This window comes from Vidua macroura, chromosome 9, assembly GCF_024509145.1.
Source record: "Vidua macroura isolate BioBank_ID:100142 chromosome 9, ASM2450914v1, whole genome shotgun sequence".
In the NCBI taxonomy this organism is placed as follows: domain Eukaryota; kingdom Metazoa; phylum Chordata; class Aves; order Passeriformes; family Viduidae; genus Vidua; species Vidua macroura.
Genome location: NC_071579.1, coordinates 18633592 through 18653003, shown reverse-complemented (window position 1 = coordinate 18653003; position 19412 = coordinate 18633592). Strand labels below are relative to the sequence as shown.

At 43.5% G+C, this 19412-nt stretch overlaps 1 protein-coding gene across 3 annotated transcripts; it reads right to left on the bottom strand.

Annotated features, from left to right (window-relative positions):
* Positions 1-639: 639 nt before the first annotated feature.
* Positions 640-17371, bottom strand: LPAR3 (lysophosphatidic acid receptor 3). 3 transcript variants are annotated; one of them, XM_053985432.1, is made up of 4 exons: positions 17309-17371; positions 11085-11597; positions 7817-8574; positions 640-1275 (listed from the first exon to the last, which is right to left on the bottom strand). In XM_053985432.1, the coding sequence occupies exons 3-4, from the start codon at positions 8550-8552 to the stop codon at positions 926-928; spliced, it is 1086 nt and encodes a 361-aa protein (XP_053841407.1). In that variant the 5' UTR covers positions 8553-8574; positions 11085-11597; positions 17309-17371; the 3' UTR covers positions 640-925. The 3 variants fall into 3 exon arrangements, with proteins under 3 accessions (XP_053841407.1, XP_053841406.1, XP_053841408.1); XM_053985431.1 differs by lacking the exon at positions 17309-17371 and adding an exon at positions 16771-16876; XM_053985433.1 differs by lacking the exon at positions 11085-11597 and having other exon boundaries at positions 17309-17327.
* Between the last annotated feature and the right edge of the window lie 2041 nt (positions 17372-19412).

Here is a 19412-nt window from a genome sequence, read left to right as displayed (position 1 = left end):
TTTTAAATAGCTTGATTGAGCATGGACATATGGGTATTTAAACTTTTCTTAAAAGTTCCCTTGTAAACGAGAGTTTTGGATCTCATTTCTCTCAGTGGCTCAGCAGGTAAAGAGCGAACACACCCATTTGATGTTATCTAGGGAAGTAAAAAATGAGCATAATGAACACAGCCTCGATGCTTTTCTGTTAATCCGCCCTCAATGCCTGCCTACACAACAGCAGCAGAAAGTGCAGTCTTTGCCTGCAGTATTCACCCCACTATGGAAGAGATAATGGGTTTTGTGCTTTCTGTACTCTCAGATCCTGACAGTCCATGGTCAGACATACTCACACACACTGATGCCTGGTCTGGGTCTCCCATCACAGCCAGGTTTCTGGCATAGCTTTAATAAACTACCAAACTACCTATTTTGAAAGCAAGATGAGGAGGAGGAAGAGAAGAGGTAAGCATGAACTATTTCATGAAATTCACAAACCAAGAAAACAGGTCACAGTTCTGTCCAACCAAGCTTGCAATCCTCCTCAAGATGCACAGAAACTATTCAAAGTATAAATACTCAATGAATGCCAAACCTGCACAGTCAGGCAGGTTTCTTCTCTCTGTAGGAGCTTAAGGAGGATCTCTTTACATTGCTTACATTTTGTTTCCATGCACAAGAATTCTCTGAGAGGTATTTATTCCATTCACATGAAAAAACAATTTCATGTACTTGAAAGACAAAAAGGATGGCAGTACAGAAAGTTTTCTTCATTACAAAGTGTTTTTCCATCAGGCAATTATTTATAAGAACTTTTGTTAACACTGGAGTTGAGGCTCTGGAACAAAGTGGATATATTGTTTACTAGCTTTGCCAGTCGATCTCCTCTTACAAAACCTCTCCCTTCCCCCTCTCCTTTTCCAGCCAAGTCAGTCCCTTGCATAGCTCAGGAGTTTCCTTTGTCACCAAGATCTCCTTTTCCACAAATTGTCCCTTGAATAATGCCATCTTCAATGTAGTGGCCCGAGATGTCCGTGCTCCTGCAGAGAACTGTTGAGGGGATCCGAGATGAGCGTCTCTCCTGGCTCTTATCCTCAGAGGAGCAGCAAATCATCCTTTTCATGGTAGCCCACATCTCATCATCTTTGTATGAATAAATTATTGGATTCATGACAGAGTTCAACAGGGCCAGGAGAAGAAACCACCTTTTAACATGCTGAATCCCACAGTCAGTACAGTTCAGTCCATCAAGCAATAAGACAACCAGGCCAGGGGTCCAGCAGACAACAAAGGCACCTAGAAATATAGGAGACAATAAAAAGAAAACCAAATCTGACTTCAAACTTTTAGAGCTTTGGAGTGTTTAATGTCTTACAAGATTACTGAGTTTGTCAAAATTCTACACAAAAATGAGAAAAGCAGGAGAGGACGAAATTCTAATGACAGTAGCAAGATTATATCTGCTACAGCTCCTCTGCCAAGCCCTGAGCAGGAGGCAGGGCAGCTCTCAGAAGACTGCAGGGAGCAAGAATCTGAGCTGCTGACAGCATCACCTCAAACACACATAGGAAAAGGTCATCACAACAGTGATTTATCCATGCTGATAAATAAACAAGAGTTCTGGAGCATTTAAAAGCAGAGAAGTGGCACTGGAACACATTTCCTCTGTTCATCTCTCTCAGGTACTGGAGGAGAAGATATCAGGTGGTTCACTTCCACCACTGCCATAGCATGATCTAAAGAGAGAAGCCACCCCACAGCTGACTCTGCAGTGCCAATTAATAAGGCAGGTGTCACATAATTTACACATGTCCTGGGGGGAAAACCCACAGCTAGTGTAGGATGTGCCACTCCCTACAACACACAAGCACTGTGGGCTCCCCAGTCACAGCTGAGCCCACCTCCTTCCACTGCTCCCTCCCAGGCTCTGCGTGCTGAGACACAGTAATTCGGCTGCTGGAAAATAATTTAGTTACACAGGAAAAGAGAGGAGGAAACAAACAGATGAATTGGTGAAGGTGAAGTGAAGGATGTAGCAGTCAGGGCAAAGAAATGAAGGGGTGGGAAAAAAAAAAAAAAAGCAAAACAGAGAAGGTATGAGGAAGTAAGTGCATAGTGCTGGGGGAGGAGAGAACTCTGTGAGAGAGGCAAAAAAAACCTAGAGGGAGAATGAGGTAGAAGAGATCTTAGACTGAACACAGCACAAAGAAAGCATTAAAACAGCTTGAAGGCAGTTCAATATTAGAGAAGGTTCATTTGCACCTTCCCTTGTTCCTGCACACCCACACTGTAAGTGAGGATGAGCAGGGGTAACACTGCTACCAAATGCAGCCCCAGCCACAAGCTGAGGGGGGCCTGGCCTGCCCCATCTGCCCCTTGATTCCCTGCTGCACTGCACCCCGTGATCCCTTGCCCAGAGCCCAGGGAAGGAGTAGCCATATGCATGATAATACTAACTTAGCACAAGCCACAATTGCTGTCTGACATACAGAAATAGAAAATTACAACTCTGCCCAGCAGTCACAGTTTGAACAATGTACCGAGGAAATTCCAACCACTTAGCTCAGCAGAGTTTCCCCATTTTGGAGCTTAGAAAAAAAAAAATAATTCAACAAATAATAGTATCTGCATGCCTAAAAGCTCTCTGGGGATGTGGATATCTGTTCAACAATTTTGGCAGAACAAGCAAGTCCACCTCATCTTTTGAAAGCTGCTGATACTGCCATGTGCAAGCTGTGGAAGCCAGCAGTGGGAGGGAGGCTGACTGCAGCAGGAGCCAGGCAGTGCCAGAGGCAGTGCCCAGCAGCACCCAGGCACCCACCAGCCAAGCTGCACACACGGGCTGGGGCCAGCAGCACTGACACTTCTCCCCATCGAGGACTGGACTGCACATTGCCCACATGACAGGCAGGCCATAATGGTATGTTAAGAAGATTTGTGTGATTTAGCAAGCACTAGGATTGCTGAAAAAGGTATCCAGGACAAGGTATTGTGGATCTTGCTGCAACCTTGTGCTCCTGGACTAGAGACAAAATTCAGCTGATTTACTCTGTTCTAGGCAATACTGAACAGAAAGGCAAGAGACCACTTTCTGCAGAAACTGAATTTTCTACTCTGCTGTACCAAGATTTTTGTGATACTAAGTACTAATTTCATGGTGTTAGTTTTGAGATACTGGTTAACATCAGTAACATTCCTCCATTGCCCACTGGCACTGGGAGCTGTGTGCTGCTACCACAGCACTTGTTTTCCCTGGTCAGTCTCTGTACTAGGCACTGGTTTGGCTCCTGCATGCTGAGCAAGCAGTTGTGAGCAGGGCACCAGCTCTCTCTTATCATCTACAATGGAGACAACACAGCACAGAATTGCTGTCCTGGGCTTCACCAGCAAATCCCAAATGTTTTAACAAGTGCTGTAACTCAACCACCCAGACAATGCTGTGCCTAGTTAAGTGTCTCAGCAAGTGTTTGGACACAGAGCTTTCACTTCCAAGGGTCACTGGCAAAGCTGCCAATCCACCAGCTCCATACAGAAACTGAGATGTGACAAACCTTCCTTAGAACAGAGGCTGAAAGCATTTTGATCACTTCTACCATAAAGAGTGCAAGGTGCAACCATGCTTTTATGGAAGTCAGCAGGAGAGGAAAAAGACCCCAAAAGGCACAATTAACAAAAGACACAGAAATCTCTCCTTCAAACAGAACCCAAGATTGCAGGCAGGAGTAAGTCCATGAACTCATAGGATGTATCCCTGTCTATCTATAGGAGCAAAACCCTAAAAGGTCACAGCTTCAAAAGTAAGGAAAGATAAAAGACACCTGCAGACATATCTCCACACATTTCCCACAAACAAGAATGGGGCAATGCAGTGACAGTGTCCAAGTTACTGGATAATGCTTTCTTGGGGCTGCTTTGACTCCATCAAAAACACTTTTTGCCCTTAGCACCACAGAGATGAAAGTGAGGCACGTCTCAGACTCGCAGCCTTGCTCAGATTTTGTTATTTTTACCACCAAGTTTTCAGAGGGAACCATGGTTAAGCATAAAAATATACCTTAGTCTCAGCCCTTCGGCAATTTTCTTGTTTGCAGAATATTTATCCCAAAGGAGTTCCCCTCCCTGACAAAGTGCCACACTCCAAAAATAATTTAACTTCTGGGACTCATTAAAATGCACAAAAGGGACATGAAATACAGCCTGACTGCCACATAGATTAGAGCAACTCAGAGTCTCTTCATCAAATTATGGGAGCTCACATGTCACAATGCCTCAAGGTTAGTTGGAGGATTTTCCATTAGATTTAACCATGGTATTTCTTCTAGATTACATCATCTCTGTTTAAAAATTAATTCCTGTGGATCTGGAGGCACTACTGATGCTTCAACAGCATCATTTCATAAACTCCTGCACATCAAGGCTGTCCCTGAGCATGCCAACACTGAGAGGAAAAAAAAAGCGCAGTAGGTTCCAGATGCCAATGCCACATGTGTGACCAAGTTAAAACAGCAAGTTACCAATTAAACTATAAAGTCACTGAAACTGAAAATCATTCCCTCCAGAGCTGCTATTTCAGCAGGAATCTCACTGCCAGGTTCAGAGGAGCTACCACATACACAACCATCTGAAAATCACATACCCTCACACCTGCAGCCACTCTTCTTCAAAGCTACAGTCACAGGCTGAGCTGGGATTATGCCACAAGGTCAGCCCAAGAGGATTTTAGCCCCTTTTTCTTGGTTTCACATCTTCCAGTTTCAACTAGATGACACCCTGTGGTTCAGCATGCCAAAGGGAAAGCCTTACTCCAATACCATGATGGACTATTTTAGGGGTTATGGCAGGGATGTGCAGGTGACAGAGACTTGACTCCCAGCCTCTGGAAGGGACCCTCCAAGCCTAAGTGATGGTGCAAAAAGCCACCTGAAGCTGTGATCACCAGGAATCCATGAAATGACACTAAAATCTCAATTCCCTCAGCTGTGGGGCCATGGGAGGAGAACCCCCAGAGAGGACAGGGATGTTTTGCTGGAAGGGCAGCCAGCCACAGCCCAGCTTTCCCAAGGAGGGAGCAGGAGGAAGATGGGAGGAGAAGCATGCCAGCAGTACCCAGCTACACATAGCCTCCTTCCACACAGCAGCAGAGAAGGATTTTTCCTGAATCTCCCATGAAACCAATAGAGCACATGAACAAGAATGTTGGGAATTATTACACATTATCCAGCACATCTTGGAATGGGCTTTTAGTTAAGACAATTATCAGGTGTGTACTCCAAAGCATTTTCAGATGTTTCAGAAAAAAAAAACATTAAAAATAACTGCTTTGGGCAAAACCCACATGCTACATATAGCTCTAGGCTCTTGCATCAGTGGTTATAAGCAGAATTTTGGAAGAATCACTTCAGTCCCATGGTGACTCCTGGTAACTGAAAAGTGCAGAAAACAAGCTATTTGGATTTTAATGCATTTTGCGCACAGTGCTTGAATGACTTGGCCAGGGAAGTACATTTCAAACTATTTTTAAAAATAAGTTCTCATTCTTGGAAATAAATTGTTATAAAAAGCCCCTCAGAGTCAAAATTTGGAGAACTTATATGAAGGAACATGCCAAGATGCACTTCCTCTGACCTATGAGCTTGAAGTAGACTGTACACCTAGCAACACCAGCACAATTTAACTTCTTTGGAAGCAGGCTCTGTTTCAGTTTTGTTTCTGACTGACAAAGTAAATATACAAAATTACGACCTCTAAAGCAGCACTTAGACTAAGTTAAATTTGCCTGGCCCAGCACACAATAACATTAAATGTTCTGCCTGAATTATAGTTCAATTTCATGGCTGAAAAGAGGAAGCTAATGCTGAACTTCAAATCAACCCACAGTCCTAAGGCCCCACTCCCTAGGAAAAGAAATACCAAGTTCGAAATGAGATTTTAAGTGGAGTTTCTTTCCACACAGCAGCATGGTCACAGAGAGCACTGAAGGCTTGCCACAGGCTAAAGGACCATGAGGGATGAGCGAATGGCAGCCACCATCCCTGTGCCTCCAACTCCCACACTGGCTTCAGGGGGCAGTCCTGCCTTCAACAGAAATGCTCAGAGAGCTGCTTTTTAAAAGTGCTCTGTTTTCTGTCTGTTTCCAATGCAACAGTTAACCACAGTCTACGCATCCCTATGCATTAGGGTAGGATCAGAGTTGGAGCAATTCAGAGTTTTTGGAGCAATTCAGAGTTTTTCTGCAGGGATTTTCTCCTTCCAGGTGGATGGTTTAGGTTTCACTACACGGGAGCTTAGGTGGGGCAAAAGATCAAATCTTGCTCCTGCAAGTCAAGGGCAGAGGGACAGGAACCACCAAATTTACTCTCAGAAAAGAACAGTTGCGGGATGATTTAGAAGGAAAGGCTCTGGCAGCAGGGAAGCCAACTCCAGAAGACACAGAAGTATAAGTGAGAACCTTGTACATGCTTGAACTACCAGTCCGCTTTCTTTTACAGAGTCAGGCACTGTGAAGTTTAATGGATTTCAGCTTCTGAAGCTTCTTTAAGACATCATTTGGTAGACAAAGGTGTTATAGCACTATAATTTCAGAAAAAAAATCCAATAAAATCAGATACCAGACTGTGCAAACAGCATCCAAAAACTGCAAGGGGAAGAAAGTGTCCTCAGCTTGAGCTTCCTACCCTGGCAAGTCCTATCTCCATGAAAAATTCACTTTTCTCCCGGAGCTCTCTAATACTGCCATGCTGCAGTATGACACAACTGTGCCCCAGGTACACATGGCCACTAGCTTTCCCAAAAGCTCCAGTTCTGCTACATTGGCTCATCCAACCTCAGAGCAGCTGTTAGAGAAGTAAAGCCATATTTGTGGTTAGAGTCCACCACCACCTGAGCCCAGCTTCACAAATGTCTCCGTGTACCTCCAGCTCCACCTGGAGCCCTGCTGACATGATATTTGGTTTCCAGGATACATCAGATTCAAGTAATTCTGGAGAAAATTGACTGCTACAGCTGGTATTTGTTCCAAGAATCAGTCACCTGGTCTGTTCATCTCCAATTTAATGTGCACTACATCAGAATTCCCTGATGAAGTGATCTGAGCTGCTCAGGTATCAACAGTGTCTTTAGGGTAGAACCCAGGGCAAATCTCATGTTATGGTTTAGAGATATAAGGCTAGACTCTACCATGATTATCTAAAGTATTTTGCACCATGCAATATCCACAGAATGAAGGTGAATCCTTCCCCTGAAAAGCAAACCTCTATCAAAGTCGCAGACCCACCAGCCATTCTCTCCTTTCCCCAGGGAAGGTGCATTTCCAGGGGGAAGACGTTTCTATGCCCAGGAAACAGCCAAGATGAAGATGTGCAAAGAAAATTATTGACATCCAACAGTAGTGCTCATGGCCTTGTGCAAATATTAAAAAGCATTATTTTGAAAATGTTCTACTAGGTAATTATAAACCTTCACAAGCCTTTCTCCAAAGTGATTTTGTATCTTCCTGCTAAAAAAAAAAAAAAAAAAACTAGAAAAAAAAAATAGCCAAAAACTTTTACCTTCACAATTTGTGTTTTGTAACAAGGTGCCTACACTTTTCTTCTATGTGTTGACCAGTCCTCTGTTTCATGTTTCTGCATAGTGCAAAGCTCTTTCAGTGTCTAAAGCACACAGAAGTCTAGATGCCTCCAGCACTTAAGGGTTCAGTGAGGTTTCTTTGTGTTAGGAGGGCTGAGCAATTTTTGTGTAGTTTGTTGTTGGTTTGTTTCAAATAAAAACTAAACCAAACCAACACAAACCAATTCACTGGCACTGCCAGCCTTGCCCACCATGGTTTGAAGCCTCTTACCTAAGACAGTCATGACAGTCTTCATAAGCTTCACAGGGGTTCTCCTCCGGCTGATGGACCCGCTAGTGTGTGAGGACAAGACATTGGTTTTCCTCTGGACGTACATGTAGATTCTTATGTAAACCACCACCATAATGAAGAAGACAACCAGGTTTAAGACACTCCAGAACACCAGGTAACTTCTGCTGTAAATGGGTGCCAGGGATGAGCAGACAGTAATGTCACAGAGGCAGTTCCAACCCAGGGTCGGAACAGCACCCATGAAAATAGCAATGGCCCAAATGGATATAATTAAGAAGGTGACTCTCTTCTTGGTGAGATTGCTGTGGATCTTCATGCGCATGATGGACATGTGGCGCTCCACAGCGATGACAAGGAGGTTCACCAGGGACGCCGTCAGGCTGGTGTCCAGGAGACCCTGGCGCAGAAACCAGCGGTTAACCGTCAACGTCTTAGACACCGGGCCCGTGTTGAACATCAAGAAGACATAGGCGATTCCAGCAAAAAAGTCTGCAGCTGCTAAGTTGGCCAGAAGATAGTAAAAGGGAAAATGAAACCTCTTGTTCTTCACCACAGCTGCTATGACCAATGAATTTGAAATAAAAATGAAGAGGCAGAAAAAGGTGCCAAAGCATAGAACACCAATGAGCTGTGGTCCTGTCCACTCATCCGCCGTGTCCGTCTTTGTCCTGTTGTAGAAAAAGTCCATGCGCTTGTCATAGTAGCATTCGTTCATCCTGGATTAAAGCCCCTGCATCCTAGGTAGGGTGGAAGGGAAAAAGAAGGAAGATTAACAATCAGTCAATAGTCCTTGCTTCAATCACTATTCCTTCCTTTTTGGGGGACAAGGGGTTGTGACAGGGACACGGGAGGGTGTATACTTGGAGGCCTTAAGTAAAAATACAAACTGTACAGGGTTGACACAGAAGATATGCTGGAGGACCACAGTGCATGATGCTTGGCTGAATCAGGAATTTAAAAAGATTTTCCTACTTTAAAAATTCCAGCAAAGTTCTTTTGCACAAGTAGTCATATTGTACAAGCAACAAAGTGGAAGTTAAAAAATTACTTTCTGGAGGTCATGGAGAAAATCTGAGCAACAGCCAAGCCATTCTTGCTGTGAAATCCCATGTCTGAGCCACAGCCCCATCATTATTTCCATTTCTCAGTGTAGCCAGTTGGGAAGCATAAATCATAACTCTTCCACTTTACTGACTAAGCAATAAAAGGCCCATTACAGAAAAAAAATTTTTTTGGTTTTTCAATTATATATTAATAAATGTAAAAAATGTGTGTATATAAGATACTACAGGCATATATATTCTGAGCGCATATCTGTTATTTACTAATAGAGGACTTAAGTAGATGTGCTGAAAAGGGAAAAGTATTTTCTAGATGTTTGACTATTCTAAAGCCAGGAATTATTTTACTGGGTTCTCAAGCACCACACGGCCCAGTTATCTTTAAAACCAAAATCCAGTTCCCTACCCAACCACAGGTTAAAGCAAACCCCAGGAACAGCAATGCTGGGGTTTATTTCTCATACCCACTCAGCACTATTTTGGACACAGGGCTATTAAACAAGATGATGGAGAGGGAGTCCAAGTTCCAGATTACATCACACTTCTGCTACTCTGGGCGAGGTCAATGTCAGCTGCTTTGGCAATTTTACTGCCATTTTAATGAACCAAACTGAACCTGCACTAATTTACACAGGAGATCTGACAGCAATTACTCATGGCTGCTGGACCCCATGCAGGGTCTCACAGTACAGAAGGGAGAGTTTGTGTCTGATCATCACCAGCCCTCACACCCACTGTCAGTATCTGCAGAAGGGTTTTAACAGTTCATTAAGAGATATTGTATAGTTTTAGCAAAACCCAGGAACGTAGCCATGGCACAAAATTGAAATCACATTAGATATTATACAGCATGGCAAACAACAAAAAACCTAGAAGAAGTCGTAACAGACAGAAAGATTTTAAGAAGTATAGGCTTTCCATCTCTGCAGCTAAAATTGTTGACAGATAAACATCAGGTTGACTTAGTCTACTATTACCCTGTGGTTATTTTACAGTTAAATCTCATCTACCCAGGGACTGGGAAGCAAATTAAACAATCCCCAGCAGGCTGGTTAATGCACCACTGTTATATTAAAGGTTCATTCCAAGCTTTGAACTAAAAAGGTCCATCATTTGTCATTTATGTTATGCTACCTGTGTTATTTCATGCAATATTTACAGTAATTTTAAATCAAATTACACTATTCCATAATTGTTATTTTCAGGAAATTTATCTTTTTTAATATTCAATTTTTCTGAACTAGCTCCTTAGCCTTTTTTCCTTGATATTTTCTTAATTCTCACCTAGTAGTCAACACGAAAGCAGGTCACTTGACATTGTTGTCCATTTTATTACCCTCAAGAATCTGGTCAGCCACTTTTTTTTTACAAAAGTCTATATTACTTAAAGCATCAAATTTAAACACATAGTCAGAACTAAGAACAGCTACTTAAGGACAAGAAGTGGAAGGAAACAAGTAATCATCCCTTGCGCTGAAATATTACAGAGCATCCCTCCATCTAAAAATAAAAGAGCCTCAGCAATGCAGATCCGCTGTAATGAGTCAACTGGAATTCAACGCCCACTGCTCCCTGTTCACAGGAACAAGGGGGAGTTGGGCAGTCAGGACATTCCCCATTCTCACCTGGGAACTACTCAAAAATCAAATTCAGGCTGTAAGTGACCAGAAGTCCCTGAGGAGTGGCAGACAACAGCTACTCAAGTAGCCAAGTGCTGGGAGCCCTGCCAGCAGAGGAGCCTCTGCTCTAACACATCAAGGCAGCAAAGGACTTACTGAGCTTGGCATTAAGCTTTTACAGAACAGCCCAAATGCCTGCAAATAGAAGCAGCATTTTGGGCAAGAATGGCAGGGAAAAAAAAAAAAAAAAACAAAAGAAAACACCCAAAAATAAACCCCAAAACTGTGAAAATTACAGGGAAGGTTTTTTGAACATGTTGTATCTTACTGTGTAATCATCTCAACAGATGAAGCTCTTGCTTGCTGTGACAGGAAAGAAATCTACAGATGCTTTTTGCATCTCATCTGTTTAAAAGCTTAAAGAAATTCAAAACATCAACGATGAATTTATTCTAAATACTTCAGTTTAATGAGGTCCCATTCTTATTTGAAGTAGTAACCAAAGAAAAAAAAAACATTCACACATCCATAATTCTCCACTGGAATAATTACACTACAAACACTTACTGTCGCACAGCAGAGCTCAAATGACAAATGATTTTGAAAGAGATGTCTTGAGGTATTGAGGTAAGATGAGGAGTAGAAAAGCATCCAGCTGAGGTTTAGAGTCACAGGGCAGACTCTGGAGATTTCCAAATGGAAGCTGCACCAAAGCAGAAGCTGAGCTGGAGCAAGTTTACATCCCAGTCCTTTGAAGTGGAGATGCAGCACTTGGCTGTCTGCACCAGCCTGTGTGCAAAAAGCACTTACAGTACCAGGGGCCTTGCAAGGTTTTCTTCACACCTTTGTCTGAAGTCCTCCCAGCAGAATGAGCCTGGTGTCAGGGGAGCTGTGCAGCTGTGACAAAGCTATGCAGCTGAGTCCTCAGAGCTCCTGCCCCAGTCCACAGCAGGCCCCAGATGCAGGATAGGATATCCCATAGTTCCTGGCATGTGACATGTCCTGGCTGGACTTTCTTCTCCAGGTCTTCTCTTCTGCAGCCAAATCAGAGAAGCTTATCTTGACCAGGGCAGGTTGAAACTTAAGAAGAAAAAAATAACCCTTAAATATAACCCTTTATTAAAAATAATCCTTAAATATTACATATTTCAGATCTGTTTATTAAGAATCTGAGTATTCAGACAAAATACTGTTCAAAGTTAGTAGAAAAACAGCTAAATTTGTCAGTCCAGACTTAAAAAGGCAAGTCATCCAGAGTCTGCAGCAGCGAGCTCCCCCATTGTGCTACTCACTTTAAGAAGAATTGCCTTATTTTGCTTTGAAATTGTCTCTCCCAAGCTTGACAGTTCTTGGGTTTTTTTATGAGAAAGGGCAGCAATCTCTCTTCACCTGTTCTACACCACTTGGTGTTTCCTATGCCATCGTGCAGCTCTCCAGCAGTTATCACATATTGCATATTCTACATGGGAGTTGAGCTAAGAGTTTGATCTTTTACTTGCAGGCAAATATATCAAAACTTGTCAAGTGCCAAAAACATACCCTTGTCTAAAAGGTTCTTTCCCTCATTTCAACTCATTTAATTACCTCATTTCAACCAATAGTAGCCACAAAGATCACAAACTGATGGACTATGAACTGCATTTCCCCTACCACTCTTGAGTAAACATTCAAGCTTTTTCTCTTTTTTGAGTGGGAAAAATCCTCTGTTCCAAAAAATCTCAAAGAATTTGGGATTTTAGCTAAATTGTTTTCAAATGCAAAAGCATTTGAAAGCACTTCAAGAATTCTTCCCAATGCATCTTGAACTTTGTCTTAATGACAGATGTATATATTTTAATTGCTTATAAATTCCTCTATGACAGTGTAACTCCTACCAAGTCAGAATATGTTCTTCACTGTTCTTTAAATAAAAGTCAAGAATTTGCATAAGTATGTAGGAATATATTACACTAGCTAACTGAATAAAGAGTTAGTGAAATAAAACAACACCTAGATAATATTTTCGACAAAAGGTTTGGCTAGTTGTAAGCTAGCATGCTTTAATGGTTGTTATTCAATTGGAATCTTGTTTGCTTCAATAAATTCACTGAAAATCTGTGTATTTATAATGAAGTTTATTATCAGTTATTTAAGTCAAGGATTTTGCTGATTGAAACTGTGATTAAAATTAGCTTTAAATAATTTTGATTAAAAATTAAATCTTGCCTGTGAATCAGCTCTGAGTTACTCATTATTAATGCAAACATTTCTGAAGGAAAACACTGATAGTATTTTAATGATAAAGTCATTATAAAATTTACCCTGCAAGCCATAATGTGATTCAAGGCACACCCCCATGGTTTTCTGCCTCTTCCCTGTCCATTAAAAACCAAGATGTTTCAGTACATTGGCTACAACTTTATTGAAGGACTGGCGTCAGTTTGGAGGACTTTGATGGCTTCTGCCCTGTTTCTGTACAAATGCAAGAGGGAGGGAGCAGACAGGCCTGGGATGGACAGAAAACTACAGTGAGAGGATTCAAGCCAGCTTTAGAGATGGACCAAAAGGCCCTGAGAGCAAAACTGAGCCTACAAGGAGGACAAGAGTGGTGAAGCCCTTTAGCAGGGCAGCAAGCCATCTTAGGGGAGAGGGAGGGGTGTGTGCCCAGGCAGAACACCAGCCTGGTTTACTGAGCTGGCACAGGAATTTCTGTGCAGAATTTCAAGGTAGTTCAACACCCAAAATGATCCACAGTGAACAGGAGAGATCACAGAGCCAGTACAGTCCGGGCAGGTCTGTGAGATGGCGCAGAGGAGCAAGCTGTGCCCAGGCTCAGCCTGCAAAGCAGGCAGGTTGCCAGCCCTGCCTGAACACTTTGCCTCCTGGCTCCCCTTCTTCATTAGCAAAAACCAGGTATTAAATACAGATCTCTAAGAGATTTTGAAACTTATTACAGAAGTTGCTCTGCAGAAAGCTGAGTTTATCACAATGACTGATGCACACGGGGCATACTGTGAAATACTCTCTTCACATTCAGACTGTCACTGCAGAGAAATACCAGCAGCAATTGCCTACTTGCACATATTTCCTTTGGCTTTTTAAATCTACCCTGCAAGCAGCAGACAGCTCTTGTAGAGCACCACAAAAGGAGTGTCTGGAGGTTTGCAGCCTGTGCAGCCCCTGCCAGGGCTCCCCACAGCACGACATTTGCCTGCCTGCACCCTGTGCCACAGGCAGACACAGACACCCTCTGTCCCGTTCTCTTCTTCAGGATAAACCACCACTGCTGCTTTTGTTTTTCTCATTATTGAAAAGCTCTCTCTCACCTTATTTCCCAGAGGAAGGCACAGGCAGAAGGAAGCCAGGGTGCTGGGCAGCCAGAGTATACACAGCAGCAGTACCAGTTCAGAATGGGAATTGGTTCCTTGTTCCCCTCCACACCCTGCTACATGTATGGCCACGGAGGAAAACACAACCAAATGATTGCACAGTAACCCAAGAAACCCATCCAGGTTACCTCAGTTTAGAAAGAAATACCAGTGCAGAAAAGGGTGTGTAACACAGCAGAAGCCAAAAATGTTAATATATAACTGTAAGGAAGAGTTTTGTGAGGTAAGTGCTCTGGTTCACTTTCAATTGTCTTTAATAGTTTATTGATATTATAAGCAAAATCAATTTAGATAAACAAACTGAAAGGAAGCACACAAAGAACACAAAATTATGCATACAAGTATATCTAAACTAAAGCTTTTTTTTTTAATCTGGTACTACTAGAGGATATAATTGAAGCCAACATTCATTTAACAGGTTTTACAGAGACAAATTATCTCAGAAATGCAACTTTTTACATTTTGTTTATTACAGAAATTGTGCAGGCACTGCCTGTACTTGAAACAGCATGGTACATGGTACACTTCAAGGACCTGAGAATGTAATTTTTCAAAAACATTTTTAAATACAGCTTTACAAATTGAAAAAACAAAATATTACTAAAAATCATGAGGCCAAATGAATAAGTTTTCAACAAGAGAACTTGCTTATTAGTAAGGGAATCTACTTGTGGTTTTGTTTGGCTCTATTTTTTTTCTCTTTAACTGTAGTATCTACAAGTTCAGGTAACTTGCTGAACTCAGATCAATCACTCCCAAGCAGCATTATCCCACTACCTTGGTCTTCAATACCTTTTAGACTAAGGAGAGCAAAGTGCCACACCCATTTTCTCTCCAAGCCTGTTTCACCTACAGAATGTTAACTTCAAGAAAGTACAGCAGCACTCATACTTCCACCATGGTTCTGGATATTTCCAGTAATAGTCCATTTCTGTGATGTCATCTTTTGGACTGGGAAGGGAGTGGAGCAAAAGGAATGAAGATGATTCTTTGGCAACTCTTAAGTATATGTGTTGGAAACATTTAAGGTTTTTATTTATCATACATCCTGCATAAAAAACCAATGCCATATGGTACAAATAGAAAGCCTCAAGAAAAGTATTAAACCTACCAAAAATGTAGAACCTCAAGACTAAATATTTAAAGTTGCAGAGAGAGGAAGTAGTACCACCAGACACGAACAACAGTGCTCTGTACACACAGTCTGATAAGAGGCTTAAAAATCACAGTCAGGGCACACAGGTGTCACCCTGTGCATGTAAGTGACAGTGCTGCTCCTCTGCAAACTGCTGCAGGCTGACACTGACAGTTGAACTGTGAAATAGAGATACAGGGGCACCTCTACCAAGGTATTACAAAGCTCAGGCTCCAGCTCCTGAAATCCCTTTTGTACAAAGCTGCTCTAGTGCACTAAATTGTCTGAAAGCTCTGATACATTGCAGAAATTTGTTAGGGACAGATAGCAAGTAACTCACTAGTTACCACAAGTTTAGACTTCAGACTTTGGTAATTTAAGACTTTCTGAAATTATGGTTTACTAGATCTATATATGGAGTTCAAACTAAAATCTTTGCTGCAAAGCCTTCATTTAGTCTCCTTTAAGTGTGGTTCTGGAAGGAGCTGGCAGGTCATCCTATAATGCGGAAACAGACACAGCATTTAAAGTATTTAAAAGTCATTCAAACAGCCTATACATTGTGAAACATGACTACAAGAAAATACCTGTCCTGCTTCTAAAGTAAGTTTCCTATTTCTGCAGAACTTCCAGTTCTTCTCACTAATCACTACCAGCTCCATTTTAGCCAGCTTTCTTTTACAAAACCTATAGAATGCAGATACAGACTATTTTAGCACAGTCCCAAACAAGTCAACTTCTACTGTTTATTTTCAGGACATACTAATGATGACCTAAATCACAGCACTTCTGATTAAAACAAGTCACCTGACTGCAACTGATCTGTTTAGCGATTCAGAGCCTGGGTTCACAGGCAAATGTGTCAGTGGAACTGTTAGAAATAGCACACTCCAAGACATATTTGCTCAAGACATAGAAGTTGGCCTAATGGCATAATAGTAGAATTCAGATATGTCAATCTTTAATACCCAGGATAAATATGTTCCCTACAGTGTCAAATCATATATTTCAGAGATTTTATTTCATTATCTGATAGCATAAAGCCTATGCTGGAAGACATTCCTAAAAGGTCAGTGTAGCACAGGAGGATAAGGACACAACCAGTCTAACTTATCTGAAACTTTCACCCAGAATTCTGAAAAAAGCTAAATACATCTCTCAGCTTTGCATGGTGGTAAGAACTGCTGCTTCTTTACTGATTATGCAGATTTGGTTTCTGGGGTTGTTTGATTTGTTTGCTTTTAGTTTAATTTTCTGTACAGAGATAAGCCTAGTAAAATCAGATTTTTCATCATATAACTGGATTTGAGTTTTGCTTTCTACTGCACCTTTTCGAAGACCTTAAGAACATGCAAGAAATCATACACAGCATAGCTTAAAGAACAAAGCTACCGCAATACAGCTTACCAGCCTGCAACAAGAAATGTCTTTTTCTACACTCATATCACAGATAAGAGAGCAGACCTAAGTACATGGTCTCTGGAAACACATGGGTACAAAACTGCTTCGTCTCCCTCTCCCCCCGGCCCCGACTTCGTTTCCTTAAGGGAAAGAACGTATCACGCAAAATAATGCAGCGTATTTTTCCGGTGCATTGCACAGATTAATATAACACCGTATTAAAAACCCACTTAACACAAGACCCTTTGCCGGCGCCCGCAGTCCGTACCAGCCGGCCGTGCCTCAGCAGGGCATGGTCCCCGCGCAGCCAGGGGTGTGCAAACGGAGACTCAAAGGCATGGAAACTCACGTGTGTGTTCCCGAACGCGCGCGTCCGTGTCCGCACACACCGCGACGTCTCTCCGGGACAGAGCGGCAGCACCGGCGCTGCCCCGCCGGGCTCGGGCTGCGCTCCAGCCGCTGCCCCGCCGGGCTCTGCCCGCGCTCCGGGTTCTGCCCCGCCGGGCTCGGGCTGCGCTCCAGCCGCTGCCCCGCCGGGCTCTGCCCGCGCTCCGGGCTTTGCCCCGCCGGGCTCGGGCCGCGCTCCGGGCTCTGCCCCGCCGGGCTCTGCCCGCGCTCCGGGCTCTGCCCCGCCGGGCTCGGGCCGCGCTCCGGGCGCTGCCCGCTCCGCTCACCGGCACGGCCCGGAGCGCGTCCGGGGCTCCGCTGCCACCGCAGAGTTTTACAGAACTCAAGAAGTTTTGCCAGCCCGACTCCCGGAGCTCGTCCAGCCCGCAGTAACAGTGTTCCTTCCCACCGCTGCCCCCTTCACCGAGCCGCCGCCCCGGGACGCTCCCGCCCCGCCGTCGGTGGCACGGGCTGAGCCTGCCCGCCCCGGCCCCACTCACCGGCAGCCCCGGCGCGGAGCGGAGCGGAGCAGCGCCAGCGCCGCCGCCAGAGCGGGCTCGCCCGCCCCGCTCCGCTCCGCGCCCCGTCACGCCCCGCCGGCCTTAACCCGTCCGGCCCCGCCCGCCCCGCACCTGCCCCCGGCCCGCGCCCAGCGAACGGGAGAGCTCGCCCAGGCCTTTGTTTCCTCCCCGGGGCCAAGGTTTGGCTCTCCCCCGGCACGGGCGGGCTAGCGAGACCTCCGAGCCGCACATGTCTAAAGGGCTGTGCGGCCCGAAAAGCCCGTCAGAAGGTCCATCATCACACATTAGGAAACAAATGCAAAACCCAGATAAAACTGCAATAACTTTTTGCGAATAGATCCGGACAGTACGGACAGGTAGAGCACTACACGTAGCTGTTCTTTGAAACACAGGGTAAGAAGCAAACAGGAACCATTTCACACCTAACAGTATGATAGAGAAACTTGGCGGCTCATGCCACCTCCAAGGGGCAGGACTGAGCAGCTTTGGAATCGAAGACAAGTCAAATTCAAAAGTAGATGGTAGTACAAAACCAAATTTATCTGAAGCTTGTGATCAAAGGGATCTGACCCATTGCTACCTACCTCAATCACTTGCTGAGGCCAGGCATACGTCCACATAGTGCAGACCTAAGCACAGGTCTGCTCAGAGCTGAAGAACTGACTAAATCAAATCTCAGCAAAAGATCTCTGTCCCACTTCTCAGAAATCCTGGTAACAATTACAGCATGAAAGTGTTAAAGCCTAGGTACTGCCTTGCACGTGAATATTATATATGAAATGTCAAACAGATTCCATTCAATTTTTTTTCTGTTAAAAAAAAACAAAACAAAACAAAAAAAAAAAAAAAAAAAAAAAAAAAACAAACAAAAAAAAAAACCAAAAAAAAAAAAAAAGCTCTGAAGAGGCCAAAAATCTTATTGACCCTGTTCCCCTCACCTGAATGCTCACCTTGAAGATGGCTCAGGAAATTTTCTTCTCTTCCTTCCTGTCCATGTCTAATACAAGCTTCTCATTATCTCATCCATTTCTATCCTCCTTTTGTTAAGTCCTACAAGCAATTAGCAAAAGCTTCCTATTCCCAGAGAACAAGAAAGCAACACTGCTTTTTCAGAGCACTTTTCAGAAGTTTATGTTCCAGTTCTGCTTCCATTAGTGTGCATCACCTCCTTAGCAGCTGGAGTGGGACCTCCTATCAGCCAGCAACTGTGTTCAAATCTGTATTAATGTGCAGAATTCAGAGTCAACATATGCCAGATTTCCTGTTAAGTTCCACCTCTGCGGAACAGAGAGCCAGTAACAGCCTCCAGCAAGTGTGTCTTATCTTCTTTTTCAAGAGAAAAAAAACCCCAGAACACCAGATGGTGAAGATAAAAAGTGGTTTCTACAGCACATTAGTGACATGCTCTAATATGGTAGGGCTGAAGCAGCAGTCTACCTAGCAAGCATTTCATATGATTCAAACCATAAAAAAAAAAAAAAAAAAAAAAAAAAAAAAAAAAAAAAAAAATCAATACTGGACATAAGTATTCTCTGCATTTCTTTTCTTGTTAATGCTTTCCATCATTCCCCGAGAGGTTCTCTCACAAACAAGTATTTATCTGAGCAATGGTTTGGGCAGGTCACATTAAGAAAGAGTTGGAGCTTGAGTGAGGAGCCACAGCTCCTGCACCATGGCTCCATGTCAGGGGTATGGGAGGCACCTCACCTGCTTTAGGGGAGAGAGGCACCAGGCCTCTGGAGGTGATGAGCCTGTTACATTGCCCACACATTACACCACTAATTACCCACACACATGCTTTACTATCTGCTTTTGCTAGGTTCCAGCCTCTAACCCAAGATTTCTGTAAGTACTGGCAGAGGGCAGAGTAGTAAGGAAACCTCAGTTCATTTTCAGATTTGACGGAACTGTTTGATTTAGAAAGAGGCACTCCTGAAAGCTAACCAATAAAATAGCAGCAAATTAGAAAACATCAGCATCTCATACACAGCCAAGTTGATTGCACATTTTAAGGGACGGGGGTCCTTGGCAATCAGTTAATGCTGAACCGTCTGCAGAAGAGTTTTTGGGTTATCCAGGGCCC

What these genes read in the sequence shown, in the direction of transcription:
- LPAR3 (XM_053985432.1), bottom strand. Translation starts at nt 8,552, where the DNA reads ATGAACGAATGCTACTATGACAAGCGCATGGACTTTTTCTACAACAGG. An exon ending in GACTGTCATGACTGTCTTAG is followed by an intron (nt 1,276 to 7,816) that starts GTAAGAGGCTTC and finishes CTATATTTCTAG; the next exon opens with GTGCCTTTGTTGTCTGCTGG.